General features: G+C 41.9%; 1 protein-coding gene across 3 annotated transcripts; it reads right to left on the reverse strand.

The window, feature by feature from the left end:
* Positions 1–59: 59 nt before the first annotated feature.
* GIT2 (GIT ArfGAP 2) lies at positions 60–25,524 on the reverse strand. Of its 3 annotated transcripts, none has more exons than XM_065646123.1 (20): positions 25,403–25,524; positions 21,081–21,214; positions 20,485–20,597; positions 19,860–19,965; positions 19,416–19,502; positions 19,145–19,275; positions 18,818–18,912; positions 17,950–17,995; positions 16,963–17,011; positions 16,596–16,668; positions 16,165–16,262; positions 15,753–15,864; positions 15,175–15,317; positions 14,182–14,331; positions 11,990–12,238; positions 10,536–10,625; positions 7,743–7,825; positions 7,448–7,630; positions 3,235–3,298; positions 60–2,424 (listed from the first exon to the last, which is right to left on the reverse strand). In XM_065646123.1, the coding sequence occupies exons 1-20, from the start codon at positions 25,452–25,454 to the stop codon at positions 2,212–2,214; spliced, it is 2,271 nt and encodes a 756-aa protein (XP_065502195.1). In that variant the 5' UTR covers positions 25,455–25,524; the 3' UTR covers positions 60–2,211. The 3 variants fall into 3 exon arrangements, with proteins under 3 accessions (XP_065502195.1, XP_065502194.1, XP_065502197.1); XM_065646122.1 differs by having other exon boundaries at positions 16,963–17,014; XM_065646125.1 differs by lacking the exon at positions 10,536–10,625 and having other exon boundaries at positions 16,963–17,014.
* Positions 25,525–25,664: the final 140 nt, after the last annotated feature.

Raw genomic sequence — 25,664 nt, forward strand, 5'->3', positions numbered from 1 at the left:
GGTTTTAGCATTTTATAATAATACAGTAAACAAAAAAGTCAAAATATTGTACAGACAGACTGACACTGATAAATACAAGTTTTGGAAAAAGGCAAAAAACAAAAAAAAAGTTTGCTTTCCTATGCAGCATTTTGTAAAGAAAGGGCAAGTTTGTTTACAGGAAAAAAGAGGAGATCTAGCCCTAGAAGAAAAAAAACCACCATTGTTATTTCAGATATTACAAATGTTCTGACCTGCAGTGCTGTATGATTCGAGGGCTCATCTACATGCTCCTCCTCAGTTCTACTGCTGGTTTTGAACCACTGCTGTTTGTGAAAAGAGCTGCTGTAGCACAGCAGCGTGCTCAGGCCTCTCCTGTTTTACTGAGAACATCAGAAATCCCATCGCCCATCACCATCGTTCTGGAGTGATGACACAGTGTGACCACAACCAACCTCCAGCACACGTGTGTTCGGGGATGGGGCATTGACCAGAAATGCTGTTTAAATGACAGAACAGGAAATCAGTGACAGGCTGGCCACATTTTTACAGCCAGGCCTTCCAACAAAGTCAAGGGTTAATTTTAGAAAATCCGGTGCTTGTGTAGCCAGAACAAGCACCAGCAGTTATCACAGCATCTGTTTGTTTTGGTACAGAGGCAAGTTTAAACAACTGATAATTTAGAACATCACTCAGTGTTACCCTTTGGAAATCAGGTAAGATGTGTTAAAGAAAAGCACACAATGGTGTCCCCAGAGATCTAAAATACCATCTGCTGCCTTTCAATGATGCCGATTTCAGGAAAAGTTCTTAGAAGATTGTCAATGTATTTAAATTGCAAGTAACATAATTTGGAAGCAGCTTTTACAAATGTCATTTTGCAGATCTGATCCCAGCTTCTCTGCATTCCTGGGAGTTTAGAGACAGTTCTGGAATTCAGAAGTACAAAAAGGAAATAAAAAGAAAAAAACCACCCCAAACATGAAAAACATTGCTTTACTGGGTTGTCATCTACTCTCTCCCTCAAACTTGCACTACTTTAAAAAGGGAGCTAATTCCAACACACAACAATCCAGCACTGTCATGGCACTTAGTGTTTATGCCCACATACAAACAGCATGATCTGAAAAGGAACCAACCACTGAACTTTGGTTGAAAAAACCTGAAACACACACAGAGATGTCACCCGCCGCCCTCTGACAGGCAGCCTAGCGTGGGTTACTCCACGTGTAGCCTGTAAAAAATTTTGAAAGATTTACAGAAAACTTACTAGGTATCAGAAATCCTTTCACATTTGATATGTTGAGGTACAGAGGTTATATGCTATGGCAGGCACAGCTGCTTTTGCACTGGCACTCTTCTGTCTTCCTTTTTTTAATCATCACAGAAATCTTTGTTGAAATTGCATCTTGAGTTACTGAGCAATGCTGCTGCGAACAAGATGGTGCCTTGAAGATGACAGTAAAATTCTGTAGGAAACTTAAGAATGAGTTACTAAATCAGAAACAAAGGATAATATTTTAACCACTAATGCCCTAAAGTAACATCAAACATATATTAATGGCATAGTGACAACTAAAAGAAATAACTATTAAGTTTCAAATTCCTTCCAAAATAGATAAAGTGACAAAGACCTTGTATAGTTACCTGTAATAAGCTCGGATGCCCACAACTACTATTGTTTTAGCAGACTAAAAAACGTTATTATTGCACAACAGTTGATATGGGAACAGATAATATTTGGGTTGCACTCTGTTAGCGGGACTACCACCTTTTTCGTGCCGGGCAGCAGTTCCGTCCCAGAGCCTTCGGAGCCTATTTCGCTGCAGGTTTCACGGCACGAGGCTCCAAGCCGGACAGAGCTGAGATTCTGTCCTCCCACATGAGCGGCTGGTTTCGGTGGGAGTTTTGCAGGAAATATCAGAAAGCAGAATGTGGCCCCAAGGAAACATCTAGCAAGAGCTTGGTACAGCGCTGGTAGGTGATAACGATGGCTCAACAGCTACTCGCAACATGCTATTATCTGTAACTAAACTGGCAACACAGGCACGAGATAAGGCAGTGGGTTAAATTAATAATAAAATTGTTAGAAAACATGCAAAAGTAATACTGAGATTTTTTTTAAAAAAGTTCCTTGCCCCTTTAGTTTTTCTCGTAAAAATTTGAATAGTTCCACACCTCTGTTTGAAATTCAACCTTTAAAAAAAAAAAGATTAAGCAGCCAAGCGTGACTCAGTTGTTGTTCTCTTTGGTGGTGATGGTGACCAGCTGCTTGGCAGCCTTGGCGATGTCGTAGGCGCACTGGATCACCTGCTGCGTCACCAGCTGGATGTCCGTCGTGGGGCATGTCTCCACGGGAAGGGTTTTTTTGCACTCGGATTGGAGTCTGTAGGCACTAGATGTCAGCAGACGCAAAGAAGTCCTTACCAGCTCAGATTTGGGTTTCTGGGAAAGGAAAGGAGAGAACTTGACAGAACAACAAAACTGTTTTAGAGTCGCTTTTAATTAGCTGGCAGTTGTTCACAAGTGTCCTTTAGCATGAAATTTCTGCTGCTAGGGCCCTGCTTTCCGCACAGACTTCTCTGTGCTGCAGGAGATGGGTGAAACAAGTTCCCAGAATTTCTCTTCTCTCATCTCAAGGATATTTCAAACCGCTGCCAGGCAGGACACAGGGAAATAGTGCTTCACGCTCTCATTTAGGAAGTTACTCATATAAATTTCCTAGTGCCCATTTACTGCTGCCCAGCCCATGTCCTGGCTGACATCAGGGTACAGCGCGTACAAAACAATCTGTTCAGATAGACACAACAGCATTAGATTTTCCTTGCAGTTTAATAGAAAGAGATTTCTCTCCCTGAATGTGCTGTGAAGAAACAGATCACTTTGGTAGATGGTTCACAGATCTAAACATACCTGCAAGTAAGAAATCCAGGCAACAGCATTCAACTGGAACCTTGTGGGAGACAAATCCAGCAAAATTCCCATACGGCCACAACTCCTCAAGTTAGATGCAAGCAGCCTCCAGTTTTGGAGGAACTGCATGCAATTCTTAAAGCTTTTAAGTTCCAGAGTAAAATTAAAGGCCTGGATTTACATTAGCCCTTCCCAATCAGCGTGCTAATAAATACCAAGATGCGAGATGTGACAAACACACCTCATCATTTCTCCCTACCTTCTGCTCTTGGTTTTCATTTACTGAAGGGAAATCTAACGAGGAATGAGGCCGAAAACATTTTAATGCTGGAAGGTACTTACTTTTGGGAACAAGGCTGCCATCTCCGTCACTGCCACGTGTATTCTCTCAGAGCATGGTATATAGCTGCAAAAAGACACAATGGATTATTCATTATGAAAGACTCTTTTCAATTTCACTCATCAGTAGTTATTATTCTAAAAACAACCGAGTAACAAAAAAACACATACATATTCTAAAAATCTCTTTGTAGGCTGCACGGAAGGCCACTGAGGCAGAGTGTGCAATGCACAATCTGGAGATTCCTCATGTCTCCTCAGCATTCCCCAGCACAGCTTCATATGTAACTACACGACTTCAGAAAAAGCAAGAACTTAACCAATAGTACAAAATTATTTCTTAAGTTTTCCTTACTCTTTGATCAAAGTTTGTTTGAAGGAATAACTGTTCACACCTGTTATATCAAATGCTGTCAGATTCTTCTCTGATTAATTTACACGCAGTGAACAGACAAAACACAATTCTCATAGAGCAGCTTAAAGACACATGCGTCTCCAAACCACCAACTGCTTTCTCACTGCGTGAGTTATAGGCTAAATATTCAGTAATTCTGTTGAGTTAGTTATTAAAACAAATACAGATTCCATTAGTTCTCATAGATTTCACTTCTGACTTATAAACCAAGTGAAAATTAGTCTGTTCAAAACAGATCTTAAAACTATTTACCATAAGCTGCTGTGAAGCGCTGTGTCAGTGCGGGCTGTCAAAAGTCTCATTTCAAAAGATTCCTTTTTATGCTCCAAAGACTCAATTTTAGCAATTTAGTACAAGTTAGTTAACATGATTCAATCGTAAGCAAGAGAATCTCAAGGATCACAAAGCAGCAGCATTCAAGAAAAGTACTCAGCATCTGTAGATTATGGCAGATCATTGTCCTTTCAAGCAAAAAAAACCACCCACCAAACCAAACCCTACAGTCACTATTTATGCAGTTATCTTTCAATACCAAAGGTGCAAAAATAGGTCACTCGCATATGCACTGAGAAAGCAGCACCACACTGGGGTCATTTTGGCAATGCAGGAAAATTGCTTAAAAAGGGAGTGTTTCTGTAGGTCTCAAATCATGAGAGTTCTTCCAAATAAACTAAAAGTGGAGAGAAGTCTTCCAAGTTCACTGTAATTCCCATCCTGCTGAGTTAACCATTAATTTGCTCCCTGCAAGCCACACTGAACAGCACCTTACCTCATTAAAAAGCCAGTTTGCTGGTTAAACCCTTCACTAACAAGGCAGAGAAAGCCCCGAGAATAACTTGAATGAAAGAGACCAAGATTAATGACACATATTTCATCAAATGTTCTCTAGGTCAGCTGTAGAGTTTACAGTGTGCCTTGAAGGAATGGCTTTATTTCGTATTCTAAACACTGTAAGCTCACTCAATAAGCTGACACATTTGTTGAGTTTACACACATTCCAGTAAGACAACAGGAAGATATTCAAGTAGTGACAGCTTGGAAAAAAAGAATCCAGCATTTGCGGTAACTTGTGGCAACCTCTTCCTCCAGTCCTGATAGCTGTGTCTCCGGGAATAACACCTGATGTTAGAACTTGGGAAGTTCTGGCTTAAAACACATCTCACTTAAATTTCATTTTAATTTTAGGTATTAACAAACAATATTTTGGTCAGGTTGGAAGGTAGTACATAATCACACATCTTTTTTTTATTGATTCGAGGTAGAACTGATCTCATTGACACACCAGCTGTATAAACATTTGAGGGCCTGAGCTGCTGGGTGTGAATGTTGCACATGGGAACCCTGAAACTTTGGCCAGTTTTGCAGCAGCGCACGGAAGCAGCAACCGCAGGTTGTGCTGTTAGTTGTCATAATTTATCTCGATGGACAATAAAAAGAACTGAGACAGGAGAATCTTTTACACTAGAGACAGTTACACTTCCAAGCTGTGATTCTGTTCCACATTAAATCAATACTAGGAGCTTTGACTGAACAGGCAGCCTCACGGGCTCATAACTCTATGTAAAGTTTCTTTATCATTTGAAGCATTTCATGCATAACCTTCAATGACCCCCGTGCAGATGGGGCATGAGGGGAAGAGGCAGCAAAGAGAAAGAGAAAGGACACTGTGCCTGGGGGGCAGGGACAGAGGCCAGAGCCGCAGGACTGGGCTGCCCGGAGTCCCTTCGGCACAGGGAACCCACAGGACACAGAATGTCAGGGATTGGAAGGGACCTCGAAAGCTCATCCAGTGCAATCCCCCCACCGGAGCAGGAACACCCAGATGAGGTTGCACAGGAAGGTGTCCAGGCGGGTTGGAATGTCTGCAGAGAAGGAGACTCCACAACCTCCCTGGGCAGCCTGGTCCAGTGTCCGTCACCCTCACTGTGAAGAAGTTTCTTCTCAAATTTAAGGGGAACCTCCTGTGTTCCAGTTTGTACCCATTGCCCCTGGTCCTATCATTGGTTGTCACCGAGAAGAGCCTGGCTCCGTCCTCCTGACACTGACCCTTTATACATTGATAAACAATAAATGGAGCAGCCAAGGCTGCGGCTGAGCTTGAGCACACCCACACACTCTGATGGTCTTTGGACAGGAAAAGGAATGGAAGAAAGCGAGGGGAAAAAAAAAAAAAGGAAGGTGTTTCATTAACATATGATATTTTTGCATTATTATTACTCTCTGATTATCTATGCAGGGTGTGATTTTTATCTAAAATGTTCCCAGCGCTCACTGGAAGATGTATGATCACATCCCTGAGTATCTCATGCTGTTAAGGAAGCATTCTCCAGCTACAAGAAGGGAATGGTGGGACAAGCCTACTCCATTTCCTGCACGCCGCAGGTTGTGCAGTTCTCAGCCCACTGAGGCAAAGCCGGGGAATAAGAAAACAAAGAACAGCAGCTTCACCATTCCGTGTTTTGCAAGATTATACTCATTTAAGTACTGGCAAACACCCACTCCAGCATGTACAGAAGAGAAAACAAAAAAAGAACATAACAGGTTGTTTAAAAATCTATTCAACTTAGAGAAAGCTAGGTACACTGCACTCCCTCAATGATTTTTTTAAAAGATATAATTCAAATACTGTAAACTGTGACATACATAAAACCCAACCTCACTTAAAGCTTCTCACTACAATCTGTGAGAAACAAGTAATGGGATTGCAGTGGAAAAGGTTACGGACAAGGGCAACGAACTCAGCACAAACACGTTAAAACTCGCCATTCAGCATGAGGAGAGGCCACATGCTGTCCTTTCTAAAAATAGAAAAGGACAAAAAGGAAAAAAAAACCCCACACAGAATAAAAGTGGCCCCATTGTTGTGCTCTTCTCTGAGCAAGGCAGGATGTGAGGGCTCCACAGAATCACCAGCAATTCTCACAGGCGAGGACGGGCACAGAACTTGGGACAGGAGGCAGAGCCAAAGACCTGCCAGTGCGCAAGGTCAGGTTTTCTGGAGACCAAAGGTGTTCCAGACCCAAAACGTGTTCACACCTGGGAAGACATAACTCTTACTTATTTACAGTCTTCCTAAAGAGCTGTGCGGAGGCACCACCTGATGATCAGCCAAGGGCAGAATCACTTCTACTCGCTCACGGCTATTCTGAAAATTAATGTGTCAGTTGGGCCAGAAGTTCCCCAGGGGAGCTGGAGCTGCATGGTACCTGCTGTGCTGAGGAATAGCCTCCTGCTTACTCAGCTACCCGTGTCTAAACCAAATAGTTCAAAATAGCTTTTGCTCGTACATTATCTATACTAATATTTCAGTAGGAAAGCCAAACTCTCCCTGCCTTTGCATTTTTTTCCCCAAAACAAGACTTGGTGTTACTATCACAATTCTGCAGGGTGTCCTTACCAAAGGACAGGGAGGTCTGAAGATCCAAGAGAATCTTACGCCAAGTTCTGTGCAATATGTTTGATTTCTGTCTAAACCGACGCTCATTTTGCAGCAGAACTTCACGAGTGCTTTGCTCCCTGTCCCGGCTGGGGGCGGGGAGGACAGGCCGGCAGAACCCAGTGGCAGGGGCTGTGCTGGCTGTTTGGACGGGACCATGTTTCCACCGCCTGTGCTGGTCACTCGTCCCCGCTCACCCAGTGACACTAAGTCCGGTGCACCAGAAAACACCAGGGACCTGCACATTTTGTAGGTGTGAGATCAGCATCTCCAGCATTAACAGAGGTGGCGGCTGTTTGCAAACACCCAAAGAATTTTTTCATTTCATCACGAACTCTGGAGCTTTTCCGGCACTCACGCCTTACCTGTCATGCTTGTTCTCCTGTGCTGCTCGCAGCAGCTCCTGAATATTCTTAGTGATCTGCTCAGTTTTCCGAATCACATCTTCCGTACTGGGCAAACTGGAGCTGGGAGCTATGTTGATGTCTTCGGGGATGGATCCCTCGCCCTGCCAGATGACGCTCCTCTGCCGGCCCTTCCTGCCTGACCTGCAAAGGAGCAAACCAGAGGTCAGTCCTGCGGGACAGAACTGGCTGGTGTCACAACTGTCTGTCCTCTGGCAGCACGGAGCTGTGCCATCAGCCGTGTCACCGCGCCTACCCGGTCTCCTCCAGCTCCAGCGGGGTGGTGGGGTTGTCATAGTCGCTCTCAGACACGCTGCTCTGCTTCTCCAGCTTCGAGGTCTGCAACACACACAGATTTATTTCAGCGTTGTGCAGGAAAGAAGAGCCCCGAGATGTTCCAGCACCACAACCTGCAGATGTGAGCTCATTCTTTAGCACAGCAGCCCCTGCACCAGCCGCTACCCCCGGTGTCCCCGCCAGCCCTGCTGTCACCTGGGCCCCACCAGCCCCGAGTGACGGCTCTGCCTCGGCACCCAGCGGGGCTGGGGACAGACAGACAGACAGCTGCAGCATGACCTTCTCCTGACACTGAAACCGCCATGCGGGCATGGAGGGGGAGGCCCATGGAGGCCAAATGCAGAGGGCAGGACCACGGGGAGAAAGCGGCCAGCCCAAGAGCAAGAGGCCACCGAGACTGGGGTAGAAATCAGACTGAGCTCGGGAGGCTGAAACGAGAACTAAGGCGAAATCAAGAATGGGGGTCTGACCACAGACCTGGGCAGGGGGAGCCTGGCACAGAATGGGATACCAAAACAGGGGTTGAGGTCTGTTGCAACAGGAAAGCCAAAATAAAGACAGGAGACTGAAATGATGGTGGGAGGCCCAGTGTGGAGTGGAGGCCAAACGGTGGGTAGAAGACCAAAGGGCAATACAGCACATCGGTGTCACTCGAAATCCAGAGCAGCCTCTGCCCCAGCTCCTGCCATGCTCACATCACAGGGTCCTTCGCGATCTCCACTGAAGAACCAGCCTTGGAGCTTCACAGAAACTCTGAAGATGAGGCGATCTCAAGTGTCAGACTGTAAGGGACACCTTCAGTTTGCATCCCTGATCCATATACTTAGGAAAACACTTCTACCTCGATGATAGACCAAAAATGTGACTAGGAATTGGCTTTCATCAGTTAAGATCCAGTATGTTTGTTAAGCACTCATCTAATGTTAAAACTAACAATTCTTAATCGTGAAGCACCTGCAGTATGAACACTTTCTGTCCATTTTAAAGTTACTCCACACAGAAGGAAAAAACAAGCGTTTTTTGAATGCTCCCCTCTCAGGATAGCTAGTAAAAATCAATTCTAAATGTGACACATATTATGAAGATATGAAATTATTATATGTAGGGTCTGGCCTTTCGCCTTTCCCAGATGCACAGAGAAGAGTATGGTTAGTGGCAAAGCTCTACACTATGGCCAGAAATACAAATGCCAACAATGAATTACAAGAACAGGATATTATAGAACCAATAATATAATATAGAATCAGTGTACAATAAAAAACAACGAAACCTCTGCAAGTTTCTAATACTACACAGTACTGGTATCAGCTGCAGCCAAGCCTGGATTTGCATTTGACCAAGCAGGATATTCCCTTGAACATGGGATACAATGAGTATAAGCTACTCATTTTCTAAGAAATGAGACAAACATAAAAAAAACCCAAAGGACCTTGTATTGATACTTGTTTCAAAGTTAGAGACTCAGAGCGAGACGTTGAAATGCCAGTGGTGCATTCTGATGCTGGAGGGCACTTTCCGCGAGCAGCGTAAGCTGGAGCTCAGGCTGGTCAAACCACAGCGTAAAAGCGATGGGTTGCTCATCCTCAGCATTCGTTGGTCTGTGACACGTCACCCTGTACCCGCTCAGGGTCCACTAACTCCAGTCACAGCCAGAAATGGATGTTATTCTACAGCTGCAAATGTAATGTGTTTTTTCCTTCTTTTGAATATGTAACTTGCAGTTAGTTCAAAGATCCCAGATAGAACATTCTAAAAAGAAGCTGACACAGACTAGTCCATCAAACTGTTTGCCTCCCTAAATGTGTCCTTTTTGCAAGGTGGCATTTTATGTTCACTTGTAGCAAATGAAGGAGAAAATTTAGTAAGACTAGATTTAAACGTTCCACTACAAAAACAGAACAGTGTTAAAAAAAAAACAAAAACAAAAACAAAAACAAACACACACCACCTTTAAGAAGCTGGACAATGCTTCCCCAAATAGCCAATAGCTTCCAGAATGTGTTTAATGTTTCTTGGTAACACTGCAATTTTTTTCCTAGAGTCAGTACTGTAGCTAACAAATACCCTAAGAACAAGATTGTGTAGGTCCTGATGGAGCACCAATATAAGCTTCCTTTATACACACACTCTTTGTGTCTTTAATCTCGCCCTGAAAGCAGAGTCTTGCTAAAAAGAATCCCCATGCCCATTCAGTCTTTGGTCTATCAAGGTCAGCAGAAAGCAGGCTGGGCAATATGAACAGTTGTTTGGATGCCTAAAGAACTCGCTTCAAACAAACTAATGAACATCTGTAAGATAAACGGTCAATCAGTAGCAGCATGGATTGGTGCAAACGGACAGCTCCGAAGAAAGCAGGCTGTAAAGCCAGGACCCGGCGAGCTGCGTATGCCTCATGCAGTGCATTTTAGTCAGTGGGAAAAGTTATATATTGGCTTATGAAGTGTCAGTGAGTGCCTGCAAAATAACTTTCAAACAGCCACCAACTTGTCTGCTGGCTGTTCCCCGCATTACGCAGTTGAACGAGTGATCTGGAGTAACTGTGCGTAGTGTTAAATGCTCAAGATTTCAGCTGCTGTGAAGTTAGAGAGAGGCGAGTCCCCACAGCATGTGGCAGAAGAAGTGGAAAGTGATGAAATTCTGCTTCATGCAAGCATGAAGGCTCGTCAGCATAAGAGGGGAGAAGAGAGAGGCAGGATGGCTTAGGGAAATGCCACCTCCTGCAGGTAAAATACCGAGTGGGAAGGTACTTAACCCTTCGTGTGCTTTCATCCCTTGACCAGGAAAGCGTGGAGGGGAAGGAAGGTAGAGATGAAGAGGAGGTCACAAACGCACTCCTCCCGATCTAAAAATGGGAAAGAGAAAAACACTCGGGAAAACCAAAACACAAATAAATTCTTAACTGAAATAAAAGAACATTCTTAAAACCATGGAGATGACATAAAGCAAGAATGATTTTGAGAATTTGGCTAAGCGTGAGTGGACTTAATTATTTCAAAATACAATTGACTTCATGTTAATTCTAATATTCATGTTCCAGAGGTGCTAAATCCCAGAGAATAAAATATATTCACCATAATACCAAATTAACCAACTCCACATAACAATGCTTCAGAACCACTACTTCTATCCACATTTCAAAGCAAACAGCCAAAGGACCTATCCAAAGCACTGTCATGGTTTGCAAACACTGCCACATACAAAAGAATTTTGACGTTTCTTGCTGCCAGAACTGCCTTTATATCAACATGCCAATATAATTTAAAGTGATCCAGATTTCATACTTTGAAGCTCGTATTAAATTAAGTGGGGGAAAAACCCAGCATACAAATCTGCACTGATTCCCTTGTGCACTCAACTGTCTTCTTTGGAATGTGCATGGAACAATTGTACCCCCTCATGCCAGGCAAAAAAACCCATTAACTTCCAAATACGTATGAAAGGGCTTAATTGTTTATCTGGAAGGAAATATAAGATAGTGCTACCAAAACAGAAACACAGAAACAAATCCACAGATGTTAAATACGTGCCTAAAAAACACCATCGCATATTCCTGCCCACAGGGCAATCTAAAAAGATGCAACAAAAAAATTAATAAGCACTAGTGTGTGTTGGGTCACTTATCTAAAGTGTGAACACGTCAGTGCCGAGTCCTTGCGGCTAATACAGAACTCCACTATTACCACATTGTACAAGAAAATTCCAAACCGGAAGAATTTGTTTAACAGATCTAAATCTTCAGCCTCCAGTTCCAAGATCAGAATAAGAAATTGGTGGCCTAATTAAAAAGTTAGCTTCCATTTTATTTTATTTTTGAAAGGTGGTTCTGAAGTTCCACAAATTGGCACATGCCTGTATATCTTGAGAAATCCATGAACTTTACATACCCATCTTGGAATACTATTTCCACCCCCCCACCCTTGTTTTCAAACAGCCACACATTTTGATATTTGGTGTATACACTGTGGTTAAAAGAAACAGCTGAGCAGAAGCCAAAAGCTCCGGTTTACATATTCCAGAATTGTTATAGCTTTTTCTCCAAATGTCAGGCTCCTGCGGACATGTGAATACAGCAAACATGAACAATTCTTACAGTTCAAATTCACTCTGAAGAAGATGGCTGAGCAGCTCTGGAAAATGAGCATAATTGGAAGAGACAGAAAAGCTGAACGTCGGAAGAAATGCAGAAGCATTAGCGGTTTTACTTACGTGTGGAGGGAAAGGCTGCAGTCTCGTTATGCTTTCCTCAGGGTACGTCACCTCTGCCATGGGCAGGTAGGGTTTCTGACCCGAGCCAGTCTCGTACATGGACATGGGTCTGCTGCCCCGCGCCGACGGTCGCCGCTTTAAAGAAGAATTGTTGGTGGGGTCTGTGTACTCAGAACCACTTTGGACCTGATAGATATTGGTTGTGGCCTGTCTTCTGAGGCTGGAATTTTCACTCTGCAGTGTTTGAAGCTGAAAGAAATGTTTAGCAGTGGGACTTTGTTTTTCTAAGAGCAAGTGTCAAAAAAAACCTGACACAATACACACCTGTCAGCTTTACTAGTCCATCCAGTTACTAGTAGCTGGCATTTGATTTCTTTTTCAAAATCTACTTGACTTGCTTAGTGTAAAGCATAGAAACAACCATGTTCCAGTTCTGGAAATACTTATGTGCTGTTTTCCAGCACTTTTTGCTGGGATGCAATCTAAATTAGATCTTAAAATTGGCTGTTATAGTTAAAAACACACAACCCATTTCTTCTAGCCTGGCTGTACGGGCACGCGAATGGTGTAAGAGAATGAGGCTGTGGGAGGAAGGACTGCAAACAAAACACTTCAACAGTCAGTACAAGAACTTAAAGAGGACTTTAACCCCAGGCCTATGAAATCTGAAAATGCCAAAACTCCAGGACAGACACCAGAGGCAGCGCAAACAAAACTAGAGCTTGCTTCGCAAAGCAAGAAGAGAGTTTAGCTTATGAAAATTAAGTATCAGCTACTGCTTTTAAAGAAGCCAACAAGAAATAATTTTAAAGCTTTTTGTTATGATGTATTTGAAGGACAGTAAAAATGCAATCCTGATTTTTTTTTTTGTGGAGTTACTTGGAATAAGTTTGCTATATTAACACATCATAAAGAAAATACATAAAAAAGTCAGCATCAGCAATTCTCTAACAATAATTAAGTATAATATTTCAAACAGCTAACAGCCTTTTAAACAGTAAATTGCATATTTACTACCTGCATTTACTTAGCATCATATGAACCTTCAAGAACATTATCTCAGTCAAAAAATCCAGGGGAGCTGTTGGCCCATCCTCCCACCCTCCGCTCTGCAATGGCAACGGTTGCATTAGTTCGTCAGCCCAGAGCCACCAACCACCACGGTAAAGACACCCTATAGCTACATCACCAGGACACAGAATGAGCGCAACTCCTCTTCAAGGTAGCGAGCCCTGGCTATGCCATCTTTCAAAACAAGCTCAACTGCAGCACAGAGATCGCCTTTCTTTTGCTACACCACATAAACACACTAAAGTCTCATTAATTCATAGGCTCTAAAGATTTTTTTATACCCTAAATAGACTATATCTGCCTGAAGAAACTCAATATATGTGAAAAGTTAATTCAGTTGATGCAGAGAAATGCTTAACCAGCACTGGCTTTTTGGAGATTTAAATTCAGGATTTTAGCAAAAAAAAAAAAGTTGTTTGTATAAGACTATCTATACCTAGTAACTCATATTGGAAATAAGATACTTCTACATAATATCCTCATCTAGACAAAACCTACACTGAAGGCTCAAAGCAGTAATTGAGTTTAGCACTATATCCTTATGTGCTCTTTCCCATGGATTCAAACACAAGCAAATAAATCTTGGCCTCATGGTATATAAAACCTTCATATTGTATCGCCACGTTTCAGATTAAAATCCTAATCCAGTGTGGCAGTAGGAAATGATTTTCCTTCATTCCAGCTAGGGTTATTAATGGAAAAAAACCCCAATATATATACTGGAAAAGTTGGAAGTGCATTATATAGATACACGTGCACACACGTGAGATGTGTGCTAGCGCTTCTGCATTGTTAAAAACTGCTTATCTTGAAGCAAGACAGCAAAAACATACAAGACTTGCAACAACTGCGTTGTGACTTGGAAAATTTAGGTCAAAGTGAACTGACATAAGCAGATCATCATCACCTCCACAAAAAAAAAACCAAACCAAACCAACATGCAAAGCATGTGCTGCACCAATACGTTTATGGTCTCATCTGATTCCAAAGCGGCTCTATTTTAAAATCAGTTTTCTCACTATCCTCATATTGGGTTATTGCATCTTCCGTTTCAGCAGTTTTATTCTGGTCAACTTAAAATACATGAAGAAATGAAAGGGTGACACTGTTGTGCCTGTTACCTTCTTCTGCATGATCCTCAGCTCGTCACTCAAGTTGATGTTCACCTTCATTAACTGCTGAATCTTCACCTCAGAAGCCACCAAGGCATTTTTAACCTGCATATATTCTTGGGCTGTCACTGGGCCATCGGACAAGTCTGAATCCAGGCTCTGCGAACAGTAAGTAACAGTAAGAACAGTAAGAACACTCACACCACTGAGAAACAGACTACCAAAAGAAAACAAGACAAGGAGATTTTGACAGCTTTTTATGTACTTACTTTAAAGGAATCATGGTTCAAGTTACGTTCAAATTAATAAGATCCATTTACTAAAATAATTTTAGTCCAATATAAAAGAAATTTGATGTCAATCAACTCTTAGCTGCTCCATGCACAAAAACATTTGTCTCAGCATTTCAGCGACACAATACTTTCCCTTAAGGATTTTACTTTCATAAGGATTTTTTTTGTTTGTTTATATTCAATAAAGAACTGGAAAGCCATAAAAGACAGATTAGTAAATATCCAGTGTGCATGTTACCGGTGAAGATTAAACTCTAACTACTGGGTTTACTGCCCCTTTTTTACCATGCTGCACTATTTTCAGGAATGGTTTAAAACAGTCACTACCGGTCTGCTCTAAATATTTCTTCAGTAGGAAGCAGTAAATGTTTGTGAAATACCAGGGAATCACTGATTAACAGTGTTTTGGTAGATCCAGTTATTTCATCTGTGCAATTAGATCTCTATCTTAACTCCAGACATACACAGTGGCGTGCATTACTTTTCTAGAGGAGCATTTTATTTACAATAAGAACTCCTCAAGTCACAACCCTTAATTTTGTTTAAGTTCATAGACTGAGGCATGATTCTGAAAAGGATTTGAAAATGAATTACAATATTCATTTTCTTGATTATTTGTGCATGTTAAATCCCCTCACAAGGGGAAAGATTCACTGCAGATCACCTTTATGGATAAATTTTGGCATGTGTCTAAATATTTCCAACCTACCTTCTGTCTGTTTGATTTAGCTGCATTTGTTTCCAGATCTGTATCTTCATCTGAAGCAACGCTGTCATAATCAGGCTGGTCATTATCCTGACTTTCACTACTATGCTGATTGCTGATTGATTTGAGTATCAGTTCCACGTTTTCTGTAGATCAACATACACCATTTAAAAACATGCCAGTAAGTTTAGAGAAGAAATGGAAGTGCATGCTTTAAAGTAATTAAAAAAAAAAAAGAAAATATCTTCAGAGAAACAATACAAGACATGCCATAATAAAGTATCATTTGAGTAGTCCAGTTAAAAAAAACATTAGATTTACTTAACAGGTATGGATTATTACTGTCCAAAATACCAATGTTTTATGGCTCTGTCCTTCCATTTTTTGAAGTGTTTAGACAAGTTAAAGTAAATGGTGATAATCATGGTGTCAATAGCCTGCTATCCACATGATCTAGTTCTTATAATTTATAAAAAAAATGTATAAATCTCTTCAACTAGTACTTCTGAATGAGGCTGTGGTATTGATTAAACTGCTGAAGAACTGCACGTAGAAGAGCTGACAAACAAAATCACACTCACCTTTCGAACCAGTGAGAGGATTCCCCTGTTGTCTTCGTTTGGCATCACTTAAAATATCTATAACTAGCGTAGCAAATTCGTGGGCATTAAATCGAGCCAATTTCTGTCTTCCCTAAATTACAGAATAATGCAGGAAAAAAAGAGTACATCGTGTATTAGGAGAACAGCAGAGTTTCCAGGTAAAACTAAAACTATAGCACTTAAAGCAAGTTGACAGTTCAATTACATTTATTGCAAAAAGTGTGATTTAAATTATCCAGCTGTGCACTCCAGGGCAGGGGAAATCTGGAACTATTTTAACCTCTTTGCGAGCAGATGCAACTCTTCTACAGTCATGAAATAAAGCAATACTACTTAGAATATCTGGCCCATTAAATAAAAACAATTTTACATTATGAAGAAGATTGCATACCTGATTCCTGGTTGAGGAATATTCGGGATTTACAGGAAGAAAAGGAACCACGGTGGTCTCTGTCACAAGTGTGCTGTGATTCTGAGTAGCAAGCCAAACTGCTCAAGGAAGAGAAAGAAAAAAAAGAGGGAATAACCTTCCTGTACTATTTGGCAGTGTTTCTTGTCAAAGAATAAAAACCCACAATTCCAAACACAAACACAATCAATTCAAAGGAAGGCTTTTTTCCCCAGAGGGTTCTCTACTTTGTAAAAAACAAGATTTTTTCAATTAATGCCACTTCCAGACAATGCAAGACAAAGAAACTACCATTATCAGTAATTACTGAACAGAAAAGTGCTTTAAACAGAACGTATGCTGTGCACTAGCATGTTGTGTATAACGTAACGATTTAGATTTATTTTATACACATTCCAGAAAGCCTCATTCACCTGCATCTGTTTCCCTCCTGTCGACTTCATCATACACATCCATGGCAAGTTCTTCAAATAAGTGGTTGCTTAGCTAAGGGCAGAAGAGAATCATTACAGCTTGAAAATAAACAAAACCTAGTAAGAATCCTTATAAAATAGAAAATAAGAGCACAACTCTGCTCTCACTTGGCTGCTTTTCACCCTATATAATTGCTTGTTTCTCAGCCTGCACAGGAACATCATCCATGAAGCAGACATGTATGACCGCCCAGTCGCAGACAGAGACAAAAATACTGTTGTACACTTTATTTATGCAGGAATTAATAGCAGCTGAGAAAGATGAAGTGCAGAGTTTGCCACCTCTAGACAAAGAAGTTTTACTTACAGACTGAAGCTTCTTCTTTGCTGCTTTTGCAAGTTCTGATAAATCTAGACTGCTATGAACACAGAAAGTGATCATTACATCTACAGCATTTAACAGCTCATTTAAACACAAATTCTATGTTCTGATAATTCAGTGATTAAAATGCCACTTTTATTTGAAACTCGTTCATCTTTTAGTATTTTTAACATAGTTTTTAACACACTGATCTTACTAAGATTGGTAATACATCTGTTAGTATACTCTTAAGCTCTTCTAAACAACCATGTTAAATTTAAAGCAAAAGAATCCCCCAAATCCTTTGGAACCTGAATACCCACATTTCATAGCTCAAGCAGCAGCCAAGCTGCAGCGCAACAAAACGCTTTCTGTAAGGAATCTGAACAATAACATCATTTTACCAACTACTACATAGTTTCTGTAATTTTAATTTTATTACAGTTTTTCATAGAAAATTTGCAAGCAATAAGTTGAACAGTAGCTACTTACAGCCGTCTTATTTCCAATTGCATGGCAATAAAAGAAACACAGGGACTTATGATTAATACTTGATGTGTTTTACACAAATACGATTCCAATGATCATAACCAAAAGTTAAAAGCACTGAGATGATCAAAAAGCAAAAATATTTTCAGAGAAAAATGCAGCTTTCTTGCAAGCATTAGTTTCAAAATGCTGTATCAGGAAACCAACTCAATTAGTCCTTACATTATTTACAAAACCTGTTTCCCAGGAATCCCCACGTGTGTTCCCTTAATATAATTCTCACCTTCCTCCTGCATTTTAATAAATACAGTAAAATCCTATAATTATCTGATTTTATTTAAATGACAATATTCTTTCTAGAAAAGCTTCCAAGATTGATAAAGGCATGCATTAAAAACTCAGAATGACAACGAACTTAAAAGTTGTTTCAGAAAGGAAAGGAAACTTAATTGTTAGGTTTTTTATTTTGATGTTTTCAGACATGCCATGGAATCAGCAACTCACCTGTCTGCCATCTGAGGTATAACAAAGTGCTGTCCATTTTTATGCTCTAGAGTTGAAAAAAAAATTGCACTTTAATAGGTTGTTACTGAAGCACAGTTTTCAATGCTGTCAGGACGTACAGCTGGTATTCAGTTTTACTAAAAGACACAGTAATAAGGAACCCAAGAACATATGGAATAGGCAAACACAGAATAATTTATCTTGCATGTAATTATTCCATTTCCAACTAAAGGAAGCTAGCAAGTCTTAATAGAAGGTGCCTACCACAATTTCCTGGTGTTATCAAAGATTCCAAGTAAGGCTTATCAACTGTCTTAAAACTCCATTTAAAAGAAAGTTCTAACGTAGGTGCCTTTATGGCATCTAATGGCTAAAAAATTCTTAAAGTGTGCTTGTGTTCAAAAGGTGCCCACTTAACTGAAGAATCCCCTGCTTTCACATTTCAGTGAGAAGAAGCTACTTAGAGTTTCTATCATATCTCCTGCAGACTATTTGACATTCAGAAAAATCTGTATTTTCCATGCAATTCACTCCTTGAAGTTACACAGTACTCATCTGATCTTATATGTGGGTTTCTCCACGCTTCAGGGGTTTTCCATTTAAAGAACACGTATTTGCGGAAAAACAGAGAGGAACTTTATTTTTAATTTAGGCATACTTAAACCCTGCAGTTTTATTTGAATTTTAAATGCATTATCACTTATCTTACATCTTATACTTTTTGTTCTTACTGTACAATTTATATAACATTAGAATACTCGAAATGCATATAGAAAGTGTAGTAACACTGACACAAGCATTATATACCATATATAATTATATCCTATAACTAACGCGGATCTCAGAGTGCAAGTTTTTGTCTACTCACCTGGTTTCCTGCCACAGAGGTAGAAAGCCAACCTGTCCGTGAGTTCATACTGAATTTCCACCAGACGCTCTGCCAGTTCATGGTGCCCACCTTGTCTGGTTTACACACACACAAAAGTTACATTAGTTATTCATCTTGAGACATACAAAAAATTTTTTAAATGGTCAGATAAATAGATTTAGTACAAGTCACTGTTCAATGCTGCACATGTGAATCTATCAACACAGCACAGCCAAATTATTTTCGGGACAGAAACATATCTCAGCAGGTTCATCATGTGATTTAGGAATATTTAGGAACATCAGTTAATAGATAAAAGCGTTCTACCTTGCATAGTCAACTGGAGTTTTTCCATTGGAATCTTGTGTGCCAGGATCAGCGCCGTAAACCGCTAATAATTCTGCTTGTAAAGTCTGTCCTGCCTTAGCAGCAACGTGGAGCGGGGTGTTTCCTTTCTCCTACAAGTTATTAGGAAAAACATCAACTTAATCAACAAGTCTGAGTAGAAGACTGAAATGTGTATTTGCTGAAATGAGTATAAATGTTGCAAACTGTACAAACTAATTGTCTATCGAAATAACAAAAAAAGTGTTCATACAGGATGAAAGAAGTTGGCTTGGGCTCCTAAGGAGAGTAATCGCAAACACGTCTCCAGATTCCCTGTCCTGACACTGGAATGGAGTTGCTGAAAAAGAAGCAGGATTGTACTTAATACAGCAGTAATAACTGTGATTCAGCATTTGATTTTTCAGCCGTGCTTTTAGAAACGGGTATGCCAGAATTCTTGCTACAGCTGATCTGTGTAAACATTCTTCTCCAAGTTAACCTAAATTAATGCCTCTCAACCATCTGCACCTCCAGTATCCATATATATTACCAAAAAAGTGGCTTCAAGTCGAAGTCAAGCTGTATTTGTTTACGTAAGTGCTGAAGAACAGCAATAGTTATATCTCTAGTTAAAGCAACCAATTTAATTCAGATTTCACTGCTCTGTTACAGACAAGCTGCAGCTTCTGCAGACTGCCAGAAGAACCGTACTAACCTTACTGAGATCTTTGGCAGTAACACTGTCATCTTCACGGCACGGCAAGCGATGAACAAACGCTAACATTTGATATTTAGCTCTAATGAATTCTGCTTTATTGGGACTGTGAAGAGAAACCCCAAGCAACAGAAGGGAAAGAAAACAAATATTAGTGTTTTCACAACAATACAGATGCTCTAGAAAAAGGAAAATTGACAAGTGAAGGTTGCATTAGATCTTTGCTTGCTACTAGCAGCAGTTAGACACAAAGAAAAAAAACCAGTGCAGATTGTCTACCAATACAGAGCCTACTTTTGTTACAAACATCAAGATATTTGCAGACTCTAGGATGTAGTGTATATTTCTTAGAAGTCAACACTGAACTTAAAATTATGCCAACTTGAGATTGATACACTAAACTACAACATTACTACATGGAGTTATTTACATTTTAAAATGAAGCACCATGTTCAGTGACAATCTTCTGTCAATTAACAAAAAAAAGAGACTGAACAAATAACTCCTGTTCTCTTCCAGCAACAAAATATACACAGGTTCCCATGGATATCTTGCTGCCTCTGTCACTGCTGAATAAAATAAGCACACTCCTATAAAACTACAAATTCTGTAATTTTGCACTTACTGCACTTTATCCTGTGGGCCAGCTTTGCGCCTTCCACTCATAACAGAGGCAGGGTCCAGCAACGAATGTTCCCATATGGAGTTAGCACCATTATTATACAGCGTTTCAACCATCTGAAATCCAAAGAGCATACAACAGGCAGTAAAGAAATGTTGCTGCTAGCTGCACAGACTGACTAATCTAATATCTGTAATTGTTTTCAAGCAGACAGCATATTCTGTGTGCCAGCATCCATAACCTACCCGGATATCAGAACCACGCACATGCCTGGGAGGTTATGATGTTGAATGTAATGAGAACCCCCTTAAAAATCTCTACTCTTCCCAACAGCAGCTCTGCTGAAAAGCTTGTTCTATATTGAAATTTTAGGTTGAAGTAGATGCATTGTACAAGTCAAAGAAAAGTTGAAGGTGACCTTCCAAGGCAAAGGTATCAAATTAAAAAGGGATAGACAATTCTCATTTTATTGGTGCATCATAGCAAAACAGGAGAAATAAGAGGAGACTAACTTAGAAAAAGAAAGCTTAGTGATTGCAATTCCATTAAAAATGTTTTAAAAAATTAATCTCTCTTGTTTTAATGAAGACAGTTTTTACCTGCAGCAGTGTTGGAGGCCATGGTGTATGCTTGAGATGTCTCACTTGAGAGATATGACGCCCCAAACTTCGATGAACGCTACAGCACTCGTCACAGATCAGAATGCCCCTGTTTATAGAGGCCCAACAAGGATCTGAAAAACAACATGTTAATTACAACACAAGAGGCAACATGACCTCGTATTTCAAACACAGAGTCTACAACGAGGAGACGCACTCTCTAACCTTGGCTTTGCTGCTTACCCACCATATGACCCTGTGAATTTTATGAATGCAGCCATGCTGGGATGCTGGGGAAACACCAGCGCTGGTGTGTACTGGGGAGCCCAGGACAGCGAGGGGACCTGCTGGGGGAGCTGGAAAAAGCCCCACTCTCTGCACTTCTGCCTATGAAAATACTTTCCTTTATAAGCACAACAGAACACTGAATTTATTACCCTACTGAAGTGCTTACTTGTCATTTAGTTAAGTCCTACAAAAATATTCCTAAAAATAGTACCTGCCTGCTCTTTCTTCACTTCTATATTATTACAATGTTTTTTAATTTCCATATTAAATAATAAAAACACTCAAGACTGCCACAGTAAAATAAAAATGCAAGATACATATGCGTCAAGTTAAAGGCTCAGTAAAATACTGTCGAACAAATTCAACTCCAAACAGATCCAAATTGAAGCAAACCCAAAATACAACTGATGGAAGGTGAGGTAGTAAATATATACATTAGCTATTATGTAGCATCACGAAGTATAAAACAGAGTAGGAAGTTACATCCAACTGAAACCGAGTATAAGCAAAAAAAGGATATTAAGTGAGGCACTCAGTGTGCCAAAATCCTGCAGTAACAGGCAACTGAGCAACAAGACAGATCTTCAGGTCTAGCACATCCCAGGGGAAAAAAAGGAAAAGGAATTCAAGATCCCTTCTGCTTTGGAAAATTTTCTTAATTTCAAACCCAGAGATGGGTTTGAGGCTAAGTAAGTGAGTACAGAAGCTGGTATCTGATGAGAGAACTTCTACATCCTGTCACAATGCATCTAAGCAATTGTACATCATAGAAAAGTCTTCGCTGACCCATGCAATGAATTGACTGAATCCCTGAAACATGAGATCTGATCACAGTTGTGGTTTCTAAGCAAAGTTGATGTTGTGTGTGTGCTGAAGGCGATGCAAGCAAACCTGTTGGAACCACGGCCCGCGAGGGACGGGAGCATCTATTGATAACTATCACAGCCTAGAGCCAAATTAAAGCATGGTTGGGTTTTTTTTAAAAAAAAACTAACCTAATTTTAAAAAACAAATTAATAACAAGCACACGACTCCCTTATTAAACCATTCCATTATTTTAACAACTTTCACTTCTAAGAAGGAAAATAATAACAATGAAATCAGATGTGTTAGCGCTAACCTAGCAACCCAAGGCATGAGGCAGCGTTCCAGATTAACGAGTTTCATCCCTTTTCATCCCAGACAACCTCATCACACACATTCCCAAACTTGCAGCATCCTGCTGAAAGCCATTACCTTTCTTCTTTCAATCACTAGTTACAGCTGCTTGTGAACCTCACTGCTTTGACTGACAGTCATTACGGTTTTTTTCCTTTACACCCATCTCAATACAGAACTTAACCGGCTCCAAACAAAGGCCCTTTATCCATCATAAAGTCAGCTACTATTTATTTGGTCATTTCGTAGCAGAAATGGGGCTTTAAAATTCTTCTGGAGAAAAAAAAGCTGAGGGCTTGCTTGTAATTTCGGTTTGTATGTTCTACCTAAATCACATTGATGAAGGAGTCCACGTTTATCTAGAATCTGTCCAAAGCTGGTACCACTGGAAATGTGGATGGTGCGATAAAAAAAAAAAAAAAAAAAAAACTACAAGAAAAAAAAGAGAGAGATTTGGCAAGAGAACTGAGAAGTTCAGCACACTAGGCCAGGGGACACTTTTTGCAGAGGCCATACAGAGGATACACAGCAGCTCGGGCCCAGATTAGGAGCCTGAACGATATGGGAAAGGGCAGATTTGACGGTGGGGACTGATCAAAAAGCAGTGGGAAGTCAGGCACTGCAATCTGTTTTCTGACTCACATTGAAAAAAACCTCTTTCAGTAAAAGCAATGAAACCGCACAATGATTTATTTGTAGCCTCTCAATTCAATTCATACCTGGCTTAGTACCTTTTACTTGTTCCCAAGTAACAGATGGGGATGGGAAAGGGAGAAGGAACTGAACACTAGTCTGAAGGAACAGAGAGAGCTGTCAGGTTATGGGAAAATTACTATTTCAGGTTTAAATTTAATTCAACGTCTGTGCTGGAATTTACTTGAATCATTTTTAAAATAGATCCAATTATGGACACAACCAAAACACGTTTAAGCCATCACCAAAATACGAGAGGGAAGAAGCTCGAGGTCTGTTTTCAGGAACAGGAAGCGTGTGACGAGGACGGGCCCGAACCCCGAGCGAAGCGCCCCAGAATAGGAAGTGTACCAGAACACACGTAAAATCACCTCACCTACAAGAAAGCCATTCATGCTTTGCCACAGAAACAAAGCGCATATTAACGAAGCTCAGGGGGCAAGTACTAATGATTACAGCAGCCGGGCATTCGGCACTTGCTGCACCTGACGTGGGTGACAAGGCCGCGGCCCCAGGTCTGACACAGCCGCGGACACCCCGGCAAATCCTCACTGGTTTCAGGAAAAGAGGAGTTTGGTTTCTTTTTAAGAAAGGATTAAGTTAAGTTTTCTTTGCATATATATGGATAAACCAGCAGATTTCTTCACCAAGATCAAGTAAATATCTGACAACGCTATAACATCAGAACACAAAGGGCCGTCTTACAAGATTACCCTAATAGTGATTTCGATACACTGCGTAGTCCTGACGAGCTTAACAAATGCAAACACCATAACACAACTTTATCTCAGCATCATAACGCCACTGATGCTTAACAGCATAGATATGTTGCCTTGTATGAGATAAGACCAACTGCCTACATCAAATACATGAGCTCTATTTATTGTGAAAACAAAATTCTATGAAGATAAAAGTAATTCCCTGGGAGTTAATTTGAGATTTTTTTTTTTTTCCAAATAGAAGCCCAAATTTACAAAAGGCATTATCCCCTCTTGGACACTGTATTTTCTGGTCATTCAAATGTTATCTACACTACCACATTTTAATTCATTTCAGTATGCACAGAAGTAATTATATTGGAAGAACCAGCACAGAACGCAAACAACAAAAACTATATAATTCTGAGGAAGAAAGACAACAGATAGACACAGTTGCTAAAAAAACCCCAAGTAAACCGGACAGTTTTAAATATAAGAACAGCAAAGCTACAGATGGTCAGAAAAGGAGATGCAACTGACTTTCTAAAAAACAAGATTTGTTGCAATAAGCTCCCGAACTGATCTGCAGCGTAAGGCAGATAACGTGCATGTCAACACAGAACGTATGTTGCTCACTGAACGTTCTCAGTATGAGTCTATCGAGCACTTTCTTTGCAAGTCCGGGACACCGACACCCAACTCAGGCCACGGGGCAAGTCACACACCTGGTAACTCTGCATTTCTTTTCCCCCTGACCCTCCCAATAAGGGTCGTCTCCAGAGCTCTCAGCCTCACAGCTCCCCCGGAACGGCCACCGTCCCTTTCAGCGACACATTTCTAGCCCCCCACCTTTGAGCTCCATGACCGGAGGGTTTATTTAAGCCAGGCTTCCCCCTCGCTAAGCCGAGCTACGGACACTGTGCGGGGCCGGGTCCTTGTCCGGGACCCGGGGCGGGCGGGCGGGGGGACCCGGGGCCGGGTCCTTGTCCAGGACCCGGGGCGGGCGGGCGGGGGGACCCGGGGCCGGGTCCTTGTCCAGGACCCGGGGCGGGCGGGCGGGGGGACCCGGGCGCTTTGCTGCCGAAATTCGCGCGAACTGCGGAGCGGGCGGAGAGCAGCGCGGCTCGGGGGGAGATCGGCTCCTCCACGAAAAGACCGATACGGACAAAACCACTGAGAACGCGTCCAAACCCGGCTTCCCGCTGCCGGGGGCCGCTACCAGGCGGTGACACCCCCGGAACAGCGCCGGGATCGCCACCTCCTCCCGCGCCGGGTGCCGGGGCCGCTGACAGGGACCCCCCGCCGCCCAGGGGTGCCCGGCCCGGCGGCCGTTGCGGGCCCGGCGGAGCCCCCGCGCTTCCCCCCTCCCGGCCGCCACCTGCCCGCGCCCCCAGAGCGGGGGAAGCCCGGGCTGAGGAGAGGGGGATGGGCTCGCCCGGCCGCCGCGGTGCCTCCGCCGCGTCCCCAGCCGCCGCCGCTGCCTACCCTGGGCGCTGCAGTCGGCGCAGACCTCGCTGCTCCTCAGGCGCTTCGACATGGTGCGCGGCGGCGGCGGCACCGGGCGCTTCCTGCCGCGCTAACGGGCCCGCGCCGCCAGCCCGGCCCAGGCGGCACCGCGCAGGCGCACGGCAGCGCCGCCGGCGGCGCTGTTCACTGCGCTGCGCGTTCCGAGTTTTCGGAAGCCTGACCCCACAGACTGGCGGAAGAGGCTGCTCTCAGCAAGCCCTGCCCTCACCCAACATGGCGG

This window comes from Caloenas nicobarica, chromosome 16, assembly GCF_036013445.1.
Source record: "Caloenas nicobarica isolate bCalNic1 chromosome 16, bCalNic1.hap1, whole genome shotgun sequence".
NCBI classification, from domain to species: domain Eukaryota; kingdom Metazoa; phylum Chordata; class Aves; order Columbiformes; family Columbidae; genus Caloenas; species Caloenas nicobarica.

What these genes read in the sequence shown, in the direction of transcription:
- GIT2 (XM_065646122.1), bottom strand. Translation starts at nt 25,454, where the DNA reads ATGTCGAAGCGCCTGAGGAGCAGCGAGGTCTGCGCCGACTGCAGCGCC. An exon ending in ATTCCTCAACCAGGAATCAG is followed by an intron (nt 15,865 to 16,164) that starts GTATGCAATCTT and finishes TCTGTAATTTAG; the next exon opens with GGAAGACAGAAATTGGCTCG. An exon ending in CAGGAGAACAAGCATGACAG is followed by an intron (nt 3,299 to 7,447) that starts GTAAGGCGTGAG and finishes GTCTTTTTGCAG; the next exon opens with CTATATACCATGCTCTGAGA.